This window comes from Nansenia antarctica, assembly GCF_963989245.1.
Source record: "Nansenia antarctica genome assembly, chromosome: 3".
Taxonomy (NCBI): domain Eukaryota; kingdom Metazoa; phylum Chordata; class Actinopteri; order Argentiniformes; family Microstomatidae; genus Nansenia; species Nansenia antarctica.
The window spans coordinates 38737417-38754229 of NC_137688.1; the positions used below are offsets into that span (position 1 = coordinate 38737417).

Below are 16813 nucleotides of genomic sequence, written 5' to 3' on the forward strand. Positions count from 1 at the left end.
CAGGACCTTGGTCACTCTGCCTGTCTGCCAGGCGGCGCGTGGAAGGGACTGGTCGATCACCAGTACCACGGCACCTTCGGACAAGTTGTCTCTCTCCCTCGTCCACTTCTGCCTGACTTGCAGGGTCGGCAGGTAGTGCAGTATGAACTGCTTCCAGAACTGGTCCGCGAGCACCTGGCTGTGCCTCCACCATCTTCTTCCGGTGAGCTCTGCAGGGTCGTAGACTACCTGAGGCAGTGCAGAGTCTCGCCGCCCCATCAGCAAGAAGTTAGGCGTGATGGGATCCAGATCTGCTACATCACTGGAGGTATAGCCTAGGGGCCGGGAGTTCAAGATGCCCTCAATCTCTGCTAGCACAGTCTGGAGCACCTCATCGGTAGGCACCTTCTGTCCGAGAATGGTACGTAGGACGTTCTTTACTGAGCGAATCTCCCGCTCCCAGGCTCCCCCGAAGTGTGGAGCATTTGGGGGGTTGAACACAAACTTCACTTGCTGGGAGGCGAGTCGGTCACGGGCCTCCTCAGTCATCGCAGCGTAGCTCGCCCTCAGCTCGGCCTCACCACCGACGAAGTTGGTGCCTCTGTCCGACCGGAGGGTCTTAGGGGTCCCTCGCCTGGAGGTGAACCTCTTGAAGGACATGAGGAAGCTGTCGCTTGTGAGCTGGTGCAGAACTTCCAGGTGCATTGCTCTCGTCGTCAGGCACGTGTAGATGATGCCCCACCGCTTTCGGAGGCTCGCCGGTTTCGGACTAGGAGTGGCCCGAAACAGTCGACCCCAGTAGAGTGGAACGGAGCCTGTCTCAGTCGCAGCCGGTCCTCGGGCAGATCGGACATCATGGGCTGCGGCGGCGTGGCTCGCCACCTCTGGCAGTCCGAGCAGGACCTTTGATATCTCCGTACCGCCTCCCGTCCATGGAGTATCCAGAATCTCCGTCGTACCTCCGCGAAGACACGCTCTCCACCCGCGTGCTGCACTTTGTCATCATGGTGCTTGATGACCAACCTGGTGACCTGATGCTTAGTGGGAAGCACGATGGGATGCTTCGTGTCCAGGTCTAGATCTTGAGCGCGGCGCAGTCTGCCACCCACGCGAATGAGAACACCGTCGAGCTCTGGAGCTAAGCCGCGGAGTCTACTGTCCGAGGGGATCGGCTTCCCTTTCTCGAGACACTCCCGCTCTCGGGAGAAGGCATCCTGTTGGGCACTCTGCAGCACCAGGAGCTCCGCCGCGGTGTAATCTTCGGCGCTGAGCGTAGTATCTAGGGGTAGACCGGCCTTGGAGCAGAACATCCTCTTCTGCAGCTCTTCGAGCGTCTCACACTCCTCTCCTGGAGTAGTCGCAGGGTCTACCGCCTGGGTGACTCCGCAGAACAACGTCTTACGCAGCTCTTTGTCCTCTCTGTCTTCTGCTAACGCCGGCGTGGCTGGCCACTCTGACTCCCGCTCCTGTAGGAAGTCTGGTCCCGTGTGATACAGGTGGGGCTCAGCCAGATCCTGTAGAGTTGCCCCTCTCGTGATGACGTCAGCAGGGTTCCTCTACTAGTCTACATAACGCCAGCAGTTCACCTCAGTCAACTCCAGAATCTCTGCGACTCGGGTGCCCACGAACACCTTGTACCGACATGAGCTGGACTTCAACCACTGGAGGACGGTAGTGGAGTCTGACCACATGGTGACGCTCTTCAGAGGTAGCTGGAGCTCGTCGAGCAGGAACCTTCCCAGTTGCGCGCCGTTCAGGGCAGCACACAGCTCCAGTCTTGGGATGGACTGTTGCTTCTTCGGCGCCACTCGGGAACGTGCCAGGACAAACGAGACGTGGACTTCACCTCCAAGCTCTGCCGCTCTGACGTATGCCACGGACCCGTACGCCATCTCCGAGGCGTCGCAGAATACATGTAGCGTGATGACACTCCTCTCTAGGTCCGTGGAGGGAGGGAAGTAGCTCCGCTGCAGCTTGATGTGCTGGAGAGTGGGAAGTTCCTGCTCCCAGGCCTTCCACTTCTCTTCTAGGTGACGAGGCAGAGGATCGTCCCATCCTCGTTCTTGGGCCCACAGCTCCCGGACAAGCACCTTGGCCATCGTCGTGAAGGGAGCGATATACCCCAGTGGGTCGTACTGGCTCGCTAGAGTGCTGTATATCGTTCTCATCGTGACGCGTTGAGGCTTGGCAGGCTTATTGCGATAGCGTAGAGTGTCGGTCTGGAACTGCCAGATAAGTCCGAGCGTCATCTCCTGAGCATCATCTGGTGAGTGAGAGACCCAAGCCTCGCTGCTGGTCGAGGTGGCCTCCTTCGGGAGGTCTCTGATGACTTGCGGGTCGTTGCTGGCCCACTGGCAGATCTCAAATCCACCCTCCTGGAGATGAGCACGCAGGTCCTGGACTAGCTGACGGGCTTCCGTGGCTGTCTTCGAACTGTGGAGGCAGTTGTCCACGTAAAAGCTCTTATGGACGGCGTCAAACACTCCAGGAGGTGCCGTCTCCTGCGCGGCGTGAGTCTGTAGCGCATAGGTAGCGCAGCAGGGGCTGCAGGTTGTCCCGAAGGGTAGCACCTCCCACTGGTAGATAGAGGGGTCGGGGTCGCTCGGGTCCTCTCTCCAGAGAAACCTCATGAGTGGCTTGTCTTCCTCCAACATCCTGACCTGGTGAAACATTCGCTTAATGTCACCACTGACTGCGATCGGCTGCTGACGGAAGCGCACCAGAACTCCCAAGAGGGCTGGGGTCAAGGTTGGACCCGGGAGAAGATAGTGGTTGAGGTTGAGCTTCCCCACCTGGTAGCTACAGTTGAAGACCACTCGGTTCTTCCCGTTGTGGTGAACATTGTGGTGCGGGAGGTACCAAGACTCGGCACTCCGGTTCGCCTCGGCTGGCTCAAGCTTCTTCACCAGACCGGACTCCGTCAGTTTCTTCATCTCCGTTCGGTAAGAAGCAGCAAGGACCTCGTCCTTCCTCATACGCTTCTCAGTGCTGGTCAGACACTGTAGGACGGTTCGAGGGGATACTCGAAACTCTGGCATGAGTTCTCTGCGGAGTAGTGGTGTGACGTATCTCTTAACGCCCTGGACTTCGATACGCACTGTCTTTGCTTTAAGGAGGTCTAGGGCGTAGACGTCCTCCTTTGACCGTACGTAGAGCTTCTCATTCTTGTAGGGCGCAACGTCTAGCGTCCACAGCTTCTGGACGTTGTCTAGCAGCGCCGCATTCATGGAGTCTACACTGGTGTGAAGGCAGTTGATGGTCTGCACTTCTTCGGTGCGGACATGGAGGGATGACGTAGCTCTCCCGTCTCTATCTCTCCACTCGGTAGCGCCTTGGAGGGCCCACCCAAGCGCAGTCTCAACAGCCATCGGGCAGCCTCGTGGTCCTCTCAGCGGAGGACGGAGCGACACGATCAGTGCAGCGTTGTCCGAGCCGATGAGAAGGGTTGGCTCCGCTCCTTCTATCGGATGTAGTTCTACTCGCCGTAGGTGGGGATATCTTGCGCGTAACCTCTCCAGGGGGTAGTCGTAGCGGGAGAGCGCTAGCTGGTCGGCGGTGAAGACATTCTGAAGCCGATGTCTATCCGACGGCCTCCCCGCCGGGGAGATAGAGAAGTTGATTCTCGCCCCGGTGACCTCTTTAAGGTCGCGACGTATCGTGCGCAGAGTCAGCTTCTCCTCAGTCCCGTGGAGCCCCAACCGGCGCACTGCCTCCTGGAGGAGGATGGTCCGTTCCGACCCGTCGTCTAGAACGGCGTACGTGTCGTACTCAACGTTGTTGTGGTGGAGTCGGACCTTCACCACCTTCAGTAGGACCTTGGAGCCGCTGCTCTGGGTTGGGTCTAGGTAGTAGACAGGGGTTTCCTCTTCCGGTGCGCGACCGGACCTAGGGCTTCTGGTGCCCTCCGTGGACCTGGCGAGGGAGACCTCGTGTAGAATGTTGAGGTGGACCTCCTCACAGCGATTGCACTTTCTCCTCAAGGTGCAGTTCTTAGCCAGATGGTCGCGCCCACAGTTCCAGCACCTCTGGTTCTCCTCGAGCCACCTCTGCTTGTCCTCGGTACTCAGGTTGTTGAAGTCACTGCACTCATTGAACCAGTGCTCGCTGGTGCAGTACGGACATGGCGGTGGACCTCTCCGTCCCTTTTGAGGGGGTTGAGAGGAATCCTTTCCCTCAGGTCGGGCTTTCCTCTCTCTCCGAGGCTCCTCCTCCGTGTGCAGCACTCCTACTGGGCGTCCTCTGTTCGAGCTCGGCCGGTCCCAGCGGTCTCCCTTCTCCCTCTCCTTCTTCGGCTCAGCGTAACCCATGGCGTCTACGTTGGTGTCATGCACTTCCTCCAGTAGGAACTCCGCGAAGGCAGCCATGCTCAGACCCAACTTCCCGGGGTTACGAACGCGCTGCTGTCGCCGGAACCTCTCCTGCCGGAAGCGTGGGATCTTGCGGAGCAGCCGCTCTACGTTGGAGGTGCTGTTGATCTCGCTGGCGCCAGCTGGGCCCTGCGTCTTCAGCATTCCAACCAAGGTGTGCACGCGGAGCGCGAAGTCATCCAGCGCCCGGTCATCCTTGATGGGGGCCTGCTGTTCGAGGGCTTGCAGTTCAGCAAGGGCGTGGTTCCAGGGACGACCGTAGCGGGCATCCAAGTCAGCGAGCGCTCTGGTGTAAGGTGTCGGTGCGGAGGCATGGGCCAGTACCATGTTGTGGGCTCTGGGGTTCCTCACATGCTGAAGGAGAATCGCATATTTGTAGGACTCTGAGCAGGAGTTGTCCAAGAGCGTGTCTAGGCAGATGCGTAGCTCCACATACTGGCTCCTGTCCTCGTCCTTGAAGAAGGGGAACTTGGGTCCCTCCACCTGGGGGAACATCCTGTAGTGGATCATCGGTGCTGGAGTGACGGTCTGGGTGTCCGGCCTGCATGCATTTTGGTGCACTGGAGGACCTAGGGGTGTGCTACGCTCTTGGGGGATGACTCCCCTCCCGGGCAGCGACGCTGGCTCCCTCTGGGCCGCGTAGCGGTCGGGTCCCTGGTCCTCTTCCTTCCAGGTGGTCAGCTGGGCCTGTAGTTGGACAGTCCTGGCGGGGGTCATGGAGCCATCGGCGGGGGGTTCAGGAGATGGCACTCGAGAGGGCCGTGCGGATGATGCTCTGGAGCTACAGGCCGACGGAGTTCTGCTGATGCACACGTCGCGCATGGTCTGCATCATTTCCTCCATCTTCTCTGCGTGCAGTTGCTCTCTCGCCATCTGCCTCTCCGCCGCGCGTTCCGCCCCCTCCATCTGGAGGCGCTCGCGCTCGTACTGGATGCGTTCCCTCTCTAACGCCTCCTGGCGCTGTCTCTCCGCCGCACGTTCCGCTCCGTTCATCTGCCTCTCCGTCTGGAGGCGGTCGCGCTCCATCTGGAAGCGTTCCCGTTCTAGCGCCTCCTGGCGCTGGAGGCATTCACGTTCTAGCGCCTCCTGGCGCTGTCTCTCCGCCGCGCGTTCCGCTCCGTTCATCTGGAGGCGTTCGCGTTCTAGCGCCTCCTGGCGCTGGAGGCGTTCACGCTCGAACTGGAGTCGTTCCCGCTCTAACGCCGTCTCGGCCTGTTGGCGCTCCCGCTCTAACGCCATCTCGGCCTGTTGGCGCATACATTCGGACAGCGCGGCACTACTCCCTCTGGAGTGCAGGCTATCCGCCCCAGAGGCAGAACTGCCCACGGAAGCCCTGGACCGGTAGGAAGCCACTGAGCGGCAGGAGCTAGGTCTCGAGCGCGCCGTACTGGGAGGCAGATCGTTAAGGCTGAGGCCCTCCCTCTTCCGCCCGCAGGCGCTGTCGGACCGGGCCTCTCCTTCCTGTTCTTCCGTTTCCACGGCAAAACCCTGCGGTTCTGCCATCTCATCCTCAGGCTGGTGCTCTTTGAGGGCTGTCTCAGTGCTAGCCACCCGCTCGCCGGCGGACACCTCGGCCTCTCCGACCACTGTATCCCGTGGAGTGCGCTCCTCGCTACCACTCAGTGAGCTTTCGAGCTCAAGCTCATACTCCTGTAACCTCGGAGGCAACCGCGGGACTCTCTGTGGTCGTGGCTCTGGCTCAGGGGGCGGAGAAGGGGGGGTAACTGTCTGGTCTGGTTGGCTGCGCTCAGCCATGCTATCACTACACTACCTATCCGGCTCGAAGGACCAATTGTAACCAGGGAGTAGCTGAAAAGGACTGTATAATTTAGGAAGGGGCTGGTTATCTAACTAAGGGAGCTAAATAGGCAGTATAGGAGGATACAGGCAGGGGGGCGACAGCAAACCGTTAGACTAGCAGTTAATGTCGTTAGCATTAGCAAGGGAACTAGCATTAGCATTAGCCTTCAAACAACTAGCATTAGCATTGGAGCTACAAACAACTAGCATTAGCATTGGAGCTACAAACAACTAGCATTAGCATTGGAGCTACAAACAACTAACACACGGTATTACATATGAACAACACATTTATTACACATGACGGTTGTATACATCCCCATATATACATTCCCTCCCGGCCGGCCACACACACACACAATCACTCACTGGTAGTCTCTGGCCTGAACAGGCTGATAGTCCAGGGCTGTGGTGCGCGTTGAGGCCTGGTTGAATGGCATGTGCGTCGATGAAGTTTAGCCGACGAAAGGGGGGGGGACGTAGCAACACGGAGGGAAAGGGCCGTCTTCGTGGTCTACCACGAGGTGAAGGGCCCAAGTCCCGTGGTCCGCGTCGAAGCTCCGCTGGAGTCAGTGTTTGGTCGCAGTCCGCTCGTGGAGGCGACGATGATGTCCAGCTGGCGTCTCGCTTGGTCCAACGTTGAACGCAACTAAACGGGCTACACTGGTACACTCAATAATCACTTTTGGTGGTCCGCTTCAGCACGGGGTGCGTGTTACGGAATCCGCCATCTTCGATTGACTTCGTTGCTTTCTCTCGTTCTGCTTCTCTCTCGTTCTGCTTCTCCTCACACACTCTGACTCGCGGACTACTTCCGTCTCTTATATAGGCACCACCGAACCCAACATCCGGGCCACGGACACACCCCGGATATACTACGTCATCAAATATATACAGAAACATTACAATAATAATACATATACCTTCATAAACGTACAGAATAGTATAGAAAATAAGAAAGTAAATAACTGGGGCAGAAGGGCTGATTTCGGGGAAACTAAACTGGCTCTAAAACTGTGGGCCTTCACAACAGTATTGTTAGAACAGAGTATTATTGTGTGAGAGCGTTGCTCTCTTCTGGTACTTTTCAGTGTACTTCCTGTATGCTGAGACAGACTCATGAATCAGTGTGCTATTCTGTTCTGTATTCACAGTACACCTTCTGGAATTTTATACCGAAGAACTTGTTTGAGCAGTTCAGAAGGATTGCCAATTTTTACTTCCTCATCATATTTCTTGTACAGGTAAGGTATTTCAGTGATAGATGCAATTCCATCTTTGTCAAGACATATATTGTAAATGCTGCCAAAGAAAAAGAGTCATAGATGATGACTGATAAGATTATTTCTGTATTTTGTCATATTGAGTCTGAGGAACAAGAATTCTATCTCCCTCTCTCCTTCTCTCCCTTCCTCCCTCTCTTCCCCCATGTCTCCTTCTCTCTCTCCCTCTCTCTCTCTTCCTCTCTCCCCCCCTCTGTCTCTTCCCTGATGTGTCCCTCCCTCTCTCCCTACCACCCTCCCTCTCTTCCTCCATCTCTCCCCCCCCCCCATCCCTCTCTTCTACTTTCCCTCCCTCTCTCTCTTCCCCCATCTCTCCCTCTCTTCCTATCTCTCTCTTCTTATCTCTCTCTTTCCCTCTCTAGTTGATCATCGACACACCCACCAGTCCCATCACCAGCGGACTACCTTTGTTCTTTGTCATCACTGTCACAGCCATCAAACAGGTGAGTCAGTAACACACGTACACATGTACACACACACACACATATCTCATCTCTTCTTGAGTGTGCAATGCTTATCCCCCCCCCCCCCCCCCCCTGCCTATCCCTCTCTCAGGGCTATGAGGACTGGCTCAGACACAAAGCAGACTGCGCCATCAACCAGTGTCCCGTCCATGAGCTACAGCACGGGAAGGTGGTGCGCAAACAGAGCTGCAAGCTCAGGGTACGTCTGTGTCCCTCTAGTGTAGCCAGCCAGGTATCTATCTACCTGTCAACCTGCCTCTACATACCACAAGATGAGAAACGCTCAAAGCGTGAGTCAGATAAAGGATCACAGTCACATCCATGAGCTCATATTGATATGAGTCTCTTTTTAATATGTTACAGGCAACCAATGCTCGCTTGACTAGCGAGTGTGTCATTGGTTTTCAAGGATGACATTTATTTAAAATGTTCTGAATAAAAGTCTGAACATGTTGATCGGTTGCTGACTTGTTCCCGGTTTCATCAGCTGCTGTCACATACGAGGATTTTTAAACAATGAATAAGAAATCCACTATGAGAGCATTCGGAATGTTGGCTTTAGTTCACGTGAGACAGCTAACAGCTAACATCAAACACCGCCTCTCCCTTTCTCCTCACGGTCTGGTGTCAGGTGGGTGATGTGGTGCTAGTGAAGGAAGACGAGACGTTCCCCTGTGACCTCATCCTCCTCTCCACCAGTCGGGAGGATGGTACCTGTTTCGTCACCACTGCCAGTCTGGACGGGGAGTCCAGCCACAAGGTAACACAACACTCCCAGCCTGGAGGAGAGGGGGCCAAGGCCATGGGACTGAGAAGGAAAGGGAGTAAGAGAAAGAGATGCGTTTGGATAGAGAGAGAGAGAGAGAGAGAGAGAGAGAGAGAGAGAGAGAGAGAGAGAGAGAGAGAGAGAGAGAGAGAGAGAGAGAGAGAGAGAGAGAGAGAGAGAGAGAGAGAGAGAGAGAGAGAGAGAGAGAGAGAGAGAGAGAGAGAGAGAGAGAGAGAGAGAGAGAGAGAGAGAGAGAGAGAGAGAGAGGGATTTATCTTGACTCAGACAAAGTGAGTCATAAACCTTGCTGTCTTGGCTCAGTATATGAGGATTTCAGTTTCAACAAAACTGCTGTAAGGTGAAGAGAGTCCTGAAAAGGAATGTTTTACAACATATCAGAAGAAGAAGAAGTCACCACGTCTCTCTTTCAGTCTTTAGGCAACAAAGCAGCTCACAATTTAGACATTAAACTCCCACACAAGAATCATATGTGTGTGTGTGTGTGTGTGTGTGTGTGTGCGCATGTGTGTGTGTGTGTGTGTGTGTGTGTGTGTGTGTGTGTGAATGTGTGGGCGCATGTGTGTGTGTGTGTGTGTGTGTGTGTGTGTGTGTGTGTGTGTGTGTGTGTGTGTGTGTGTGTGTGTGCATACATGCATGCATGCATGCGTGTAAAAGCTGGCTGCAGTGACCTGACCTCCCTCTCTGCCCTCCACCCACCTCCTCCCCAACAAAGACCTTATATGCTGTGCAGGACACAAAGGCCTTTAACACGGAGGAGGAGGTGGATACTCTGCAGGCTACTATTGAATGTGAACAACCGCAACCAGACCTCTACAAGTAAGTGACAAGGCTGAACATACTGTCTTACTCCAGACAATCAATGGTATTGTAGTTGTATTGTTTTACAGAGAAAAGGTGGAAAAACACACACACACACACACACACATAGAAACAGACACAGACATGCACTCTGTACACATTACATACTACCTGAAATTATTAATGTTCATTGTTTTTCATTTGCCTCTCGCTCTTTTGACAGATTTGTGGGCCGAATCAATATCTATTCCGACAGAAACGAGCCCATAGCAAGGTAATTGGTTTTCTGTTTGAGAGTCTTGTGGTATGCCGTCTGTCTGGAGCCTGTCTTATTGGTGCATTAATCATGCTATTTGGATTTTATTTTCTATCTTAGTTTTTGGTTGTGGAAATACAATGTACTATACGTAGGAAGCACACCTATGACAATGTGGGTGAAGTGGGTTGGAAAGGGGCAGAAGCACTCAAGCTTACAATCTACATTGCCCTAAAGAACCAAGTGGTTGAAAGAGTGTCTAACAGAGACTATAATGATTATTATTAAGAGGAGTGCACTCTACAACTGTAATATCAACATACGGTATGGTTGTTATTGAACTAATCCAAAATGAACTGTAATTACTGCAGGCCTTTGGGATCAGAGAACCTTCTTCTCCGAGGAGCGACACTGAAAAACACAGAGCACATATACGGTAATGCAGTAAACGGAGCTACTTCACCTCTACAGCCAAACATACAGCATACTGGAATGTTGCTCAGTGACTTGACATGAAGCTGAGGCAGGCACCATGTGCACAGATAGGGCCATAAGCCCCTGCCCTTTCTTTTTTATCTTTTAAAAAAAAATTAAAAGCCCTTTTTTGGGCTAGTGTTAATTGTATTTGATTTTTTCTTTATTTGTTATTTGCTATAAATTCTATCAAATATAAAGAGGGAAATATATAGTAGTATCCACACCGTATCAATCTCAAAAGTACCCCCCCCCCCCCCCTTGCCCTTCCAAATGGTTTTGGCTCAATCAATCAATAACACATCTTCGTGAGAGTGAGTATCACTGTGTTTACAGGAGCTTCTGTCTGTTGGACTTGAGAGATTAGAGACTAGGTGACTAAAGGCCGGTTCAGACCAAAGATCCGCGACAAGACGAGACCGCTTTAGAACGTCGCAGAGAAAAACTTGGCAACCACTTGCAACCGAAGTTCTAAAACAGGGCAGTTCAGACCAAAGATTGAAGATTACAAAGATAATTCAGACCGCTGGAACTAGAAGCTGGACGTTCTAAAACGGCCTCGTCTCGTCGCGGATCTTTGGTCTGAACTGGCCTATAGGGTGCCTCTCAGCCATTTCACATTGTCTCATCGGCTTGTCTTCTTTCCCGCCACTTTCCCTGGTTCGGAACGCATTGAGCTGAAAGTTGAAAGCAATTCACCTACTAAGCTTCCTTCTGCCACATTGCATTCACTTATCCTCCTGTTTTCAGATCAGTGCAGATGAAAGAGAAGAGGTCACTTGTTGTTATTTCACGCTGAGCTCACCCTTGTTGTTTGTCTCTCCTAGCTGTCGCCATCTACACAGGCATGGAGACCAAGATGGCGCTCAACTACCAGTCCAAATCCCAGAAACGCTCGGCGGTTGAGAAGTAAGTCCAGTCAGCCACTCTTTCTCTCTCTCACTCTCTCTCTCACTCTCTCTCTCTCTCTATCTCTCTCTCTCTCTCTCTCTCTCTCTCTCTCTCTCTGTGTTATAAGTGTAGTGTACTTCAGGTATCAAGTCCTTGATGCATATTTACCTTGGTTCCGTTGGGGAAGCACTTAGCGATAAGCATTGATTGGCGTCTGCTTACATCGTATCCTGTTTCTCTGTAAAGACCTCTTCAGATGCTCCCCAGCCCACCCCAGTAGACAGTCTAATGAGATTTCTTCGACATCAGACATGATTTGATTAATCTCAATTCACCCGGTATTCTCTAGTAACCGGCTTCCATAGCTAGTCTTACGTCTGGAATAATCATCAGATTTTTTGTTGCTCATTTGATACAAAGCTTGACCTCTAATGACTCGATCATCGTTGTGGTTATAGATTTAACCCTTGAGCTCTCTGCCTCCTCTCACACTGCTCTCTGTCTCCACCTACAGGTCGATGAATGCCTACCTGATTGTTTACCTATGCATCCTGATCAGTAAGGCTCTGATCAACACAGTGCTGAAGTATGTGTGGCAGGCAGACCCAGACAGAGACCAGCCCTGGTACAATGGGAAGACCGAGTCAGAGATGCAGCGCCACATAGTAGGTCACAACTACAACTCCCACAATGCATCAGTCTGTATTTGTCTTTTTTTTTCTGATGACTGATTTTCTTTTCTCTCTTTGTGTCTGTCTGTATTCTCTTCCTTTGTCTCGTCAACTGCTCTCTCTCTCTCTCTCTCTCTCTCTCTGTCTCTTACCCTCCCTCCCTCCCACTCCCTCTCTCTTTCTCTCTCCCAGGTGATCAGAGCGTTCACAGATTTCCTGGCCTTCATGGTGTTGTTTAATTACATCATCCCTGTCTCCATGTACGTTACCGTAGAGATGCAGAAGTTCCTGGGCTCCTACTTCATCATGTGGGACGACGAGATGTTTGACGAGGAGCTGGGAGAGAGGGCCCAGGTTAATACCTCTGACCTCAATGAAGAGCTGGGACAGGTACACTCACACACACACACACTCACTCACACACACACACGCACACGCACGCGCACGCGCACGCGCACGCGCACGCGCACACACACACACACACACACACACACACACACACACACACACATACACACACATACAAAACGTTCTCCTTGCAAACTGACTGTTTCTTCTCAGGTGGAGTATGTGTTCACTGACAAGACAGGGACTCTGACTGAGAACAACATGGAGTTCATCGAGTGCTGTGTGGATGGCCATATCTACGTCCCTCAGGCCATCTGCAATGGGCAGGTCATGCCAGGGGCGGTGGGTATGGACATGATTGACTCATCCCCTGGCCCAGGGGCAAAGGTGAGAGACAGACAATGACTAACGAACACAGGCCATGAAAGCATTCATCCAAGAGAGCCTGCAAATTGCATGGCATATATGCATGCATATATACAAGCTTGTTTGTTCAGGAAACCAAAAGTTTACTTTTATAGCCTATACTGTTATGGCTCAGGAAGCTGTGCTGTTATAGTCATGGTACTGCTCTAAATACCTTCAAATGACCGTGAAGCCAAAACATCGTTCTCTCTCTCTCTCTCTCTCTCTCTCTCTCTCTCTCTCTCTCTCTCTCTCTCTCTCTCTCTCTCTCTCTCTCTCTCTCTCACACACACACACAGAGAGCAACAGAGAACAATTCTTTCTCAGCTTCCTGACAGAGGAAAGGTTGGAGCGTGAAACCCCCATTGCCCTCAATTCATGATTAACCAGCTTACACTTCTTTATCTTTTAATGGAATTAAAGCTGGAGTCCCTCCACGTCCACAGTACACAGAGAGCCAAGTGGATGGGATGATAGGGAAAGCTGCATGCTCTCATTTCACTGTTTTGGTGTGTTTCTACATCAGTGTTAAGGAATAATCTTGCAGTGTTGTTGAGAATTTCGAAGGCCTACAGTAGTACTATAGTAAACATCCCATAATATGGTGTGGTATGATGTGAAAGTAAGCATCCCTTAATACCAGTGTCTCCCTGTGTGTCGCGATACCCTATGTGGAGAACACAGAGGTAGGGGATGTGAGTAGCGGGCTATCCTCTAGACGAGGAGTGGGCTATCATTTTCACAGGAGGGCCACATTAACAATATTGGCATGTTGTCATAGGCAACATGCCTGTTCATTTTTTTAATGATGAATTATTACAGGTAGGTAACCGAAAAGCCTATTCAGGCAGGCCGCACTTTTAAGTAGGCATTGCTACAATTAAAACGAAATGGATAAATGGTAAATGGGGGGCGGTTGCGGCTCAGGAGATAGAGCCGGCGTCTAATGATCACAAGGCCGGCGGTTTGGCGGTTCGATTCCCAGCTGGCCACGTGTCGGCGTGTCCTTGGGCAAGACACTGAACCCCAAATTGCTCCCAATGAGTGGGAGCTCATGCCTTGCATTGTAGCTTGCCGTTGTTGGTGTGTGAATGTGTTTGTGAATGGGTGAATGAGAGGCCATTGTAAAGCGCTTTGGAATAAGGCGCCATTGTAAACGCTTTGGAATAAGGCGATATATAAGTGCAGTCCATTTACCATTTCAAACTAAAACAGCTGGTGATGGCGGGCCGGGTAATAGAACGAAGGCTGCATGTGGCCCGGGTCTGCCCCAGACAAGCAGCTGTCTACCAGGTGAACGCCACTTAAGCTCAGACATGGATACCCCCTCTGAGGATGACATTTGAATGCCTCATGCAGGGATCCTGTGTCACACTGCTGCTGTTTGCTGTGAGGGATATGGGCTCAGGTGACCTGCCTGTCCGCGTCATCATTTTGGAATGATGTACGATATGTGTGTGTGTGTGTACAGTATGTGTGACTGTAATGACTTGACTTGTTACCTTTATTTGCTAACCCAAACAACCTGAGAAAGGGTGGCACCCTATGTGTGTCATGTCTGTGTGTGTTGTGTGTGTTGTGTGTGATGTGTGTTTTCCTGGCTTGGTTTGGCAGGAGAGCGAGGAGCTGTTTTTCCGGGCGCTGTGTCTGTGCCACACGGTGCAGGTGAAGGAGGAGGAGACAGTGGATGGCATCAAAATGGGCATCCACCAAGGCAAGGCCACGTCCTCCTACATCTCCTCCTCACCGGACGAGGTGGCACTGGTAGAAGGCATGAAGAGGTGACTACACTGGCACACAAACACACACACACACACACACACACACAGACACACACACACACACACACATACACACACACACACACACACAGAGACACAAACTCACACACACACACACACACACACACACACGCACACACACACACGCACACAGACACAAACTCACACAGACACGCACTCACACATCTGTGCTTACACTCCCTCCCTCCCTCCCTCCTTCCTCCCTCCCTCCCTCTCTCCCTTCCTCACTCACTCATTCCCTCCCTCACTCACTCACTCATTTTCAAAAGAAAAGTGTGCACACACGGTGCTAGTCGTCTCACTAAATCACATTCTGGGTTCCGAGATGGCTGTACTTGCTACAGTATATGTTCTTAGCTGCAGTGGACTTTCCCCCCCCGAATACTTTTACGATTGGTACGTTCCTCTTTCCCCCAGGCTTGGCTTCACCTATCTACGGCTAAAGGACAGTCACATGGAGATTCTAAATAGGGAGGATGAGATCGAGAGGTGAGTGTGTTCCCATTACTCTGGCCATGACCGCCTGTGGCAATGCTCCATCATACAGTCCTGTTTCAGCAGCTCGCTGTGTGGCATCAGTACCTCAGTACATCATCTGTACCTTTCGGGAGCTACTTTACACAAATTCAGTCTGATATTGAATTGAATTGATGTGAATGAATTGATTCATACTGATTGAATTGATGTGCTTATTCCTCCCTTCCCACATTAGTTAATAGTTACAAGTAATTATTGTGGTAATTATCATAGTAATTACCATTTAACCATATAATTACCTTGTACCCAGCAGGTGAATAGCTGACTATAATTAGTCTGTCACCCACATCTCTCTGCTGACAGTGTGTGTGTGTGTGTGTGTGTGTGTGTGTGTGTGTGTGTGTGTGTGTGTGTGTGCGCGCACGCACGTGTGGGTGAATGTTGGTGTGTATGTGATCGCAGGGCCATCTGCTGAGCTATCAGGTAGAGCTCACTAATGAGCCCATGTTTAGACACATAACCGAACCTCCGCCGCTCGCTGTGACTCGCAGTAAGATGGCCTATCAAGTGGAACACTGTCTAGACATGCCCATTCACCTTGTCGCACCCAACATGCATGAAGGCCCTGACATGTGTGCATATGTGTGCGTGTGCGTGTGTGTGTGTGTGTGCATATGTGTGTGTGTGTGTGCGTGTGTGTGATTGTATACATTTACGATCAGTGTGAATTCCTGTGGGCTCCTACACCCCACCCTGGGGGCGTGGGGTGCATGATGCTGGGTTGACTGGGGCTGGTCCAGACAGGACCCCTGCATGGTGCTGGGCTGACTGGGGCTGGTCCAGACAGGACCCCTGCATGGTGCTGGGCTGACTGGGGCCTGGAGGATACACATCTCACAGCTGCTTAGAGATGATGTCTTATGTTTAGCTAAATATTTCAGCTAAAAGCTAAATGGTGTATATGAATGTTTACTTTCCACTCTTACTCTTTTATCCATTTTTATCAAGGTATCTGTAAGTTATTTCGTGAAGTGACGTCCATACCACGTGGCGTTTTTGTCCTCGTTTGAGGGCATTTATTTGGAGTTCTCTCTCTAGGTAAGGAGGTGAGAGAGAACTCAAATGACTCGCGTCTAATTGTGTCTGTGCTTGTGTTGCAGGTTTGAGCTGATGGAGGTTCTGAGCTTTGACTCAGTGAGGAGGAGGATGAGTGTGATCGTCAGGTCCAGCACAGGTAGAATCAATGTCTAACACTATACGGTAGTACCATACTGTAGTACTACTACTACTACTACTACTACTACTACTACTACTACTACTACTACTACTACTACTACTACTACTACTACTACTACTACTACTACTACTACTACTATACTACTGTAGTACCATACGACTGTACTGGACCATACTACTGTATGTATATATACAGAGGAACTGTGCACAGGACTGTAGAAGAAAGTCATTCCTGTTAAGATGTCTGTCTATAGGCACGTGTGTGTGTGTGTGTGTGTGTGTGTGTGTGTGTGTGTGTGTGTGTGCAGATGGCATACTAATGACTATGTGTCGTGATGTTGATTTCAAATGCTGTCACAGAGTTGCTGCAGAATAATGCCTCTCGATGCTAATGAGGACCCTTGTTATAATTGTGTGTGTGTGTGTGTGTGTGTGTGTGTGTGTGTGTGTGTCCACAGGGGAGTACTACCTGTTCTGTAAAGGGGCAGACTCGTCCATCTTCCCCAGGGTGATCTCAGGCAAGGTGGAGCAGGTCAAAGCCAGAGTGGAGCACAATGCTGTGGTAAGGAATCTGGTGTCACTCACACACACCACTGCACTGCACTAAAACCCCCGTGGGTTCACTTACTGTATAGGTACAGTGTGTCTACTGTAAGGCGTTAGTGACCAAAACTGCAAGGTTACAAAGATGATAGCGGTTGTTGTCAGGGAGTGTTTGGTGCTAACATCACATGGAGGATGTGGTGTTTACGGTACTGTATATCTATGCTGCTCT

At 51.7% G+C, this 16813-nt stretch overlaps 1 protein-coding gene across 1 annotated transcript in view; it reads left to right on the forward strand.

Annotated features, from left to right (window-relative positions):
• The window catches only part of atp11a (ATPase phospholipid transporting 11A), a gene marked incomplete at its 3' end in the record, with an annotated part of 65484 nt that overhangs the window by 30332 nt on the left and 18339 nt on the right, over positions 1-16813 (forward strand). Inside the window, exons 3-17 of the mRNA XM_080525624.1 lie at positions 7301-7390; positions 7792-7872; positions 7985-8092; positions 8525-8653; positions 9393-9496; positions 9702-9752; positions 10106-10170; positions 11036-11117; positions 11614-11764; positions 11963-12160; positions 12332-12505; positions 14138-14304; positions 14743-14814; positions 15963-16036; positions 16497-16600. Of these exons, the coding sequence (XP_080381750.1) occupies positions 7301-7390; positions 7792-7872; positions 7985-8092; positions 8525-8653; positions 9393-9496; positions 9702-9752; positions 10106-10170; positions 11036-11117; positions 11614-11764; positions 11963-12160; positions 12332-12505; positions 14138-14304; positions 14743-14814; positions 15963-16036; positions 16497-16600 (1650 nt within the window). The remainder of the gene's footprint in view (positions 1-7300; positions 7391-7791; positions 7873-7984; positions 8093-8524; positions 8654-9392; positions 9497-9701; positions 9753-10105; positions 10171-11035; positions 11118-11613; positions 11765-11962; positions 12161-12331; positions 12506-14137; positions 14305-14742; positions 14815-15962; positions 16037-16496; positions 16601-16813) is intronic.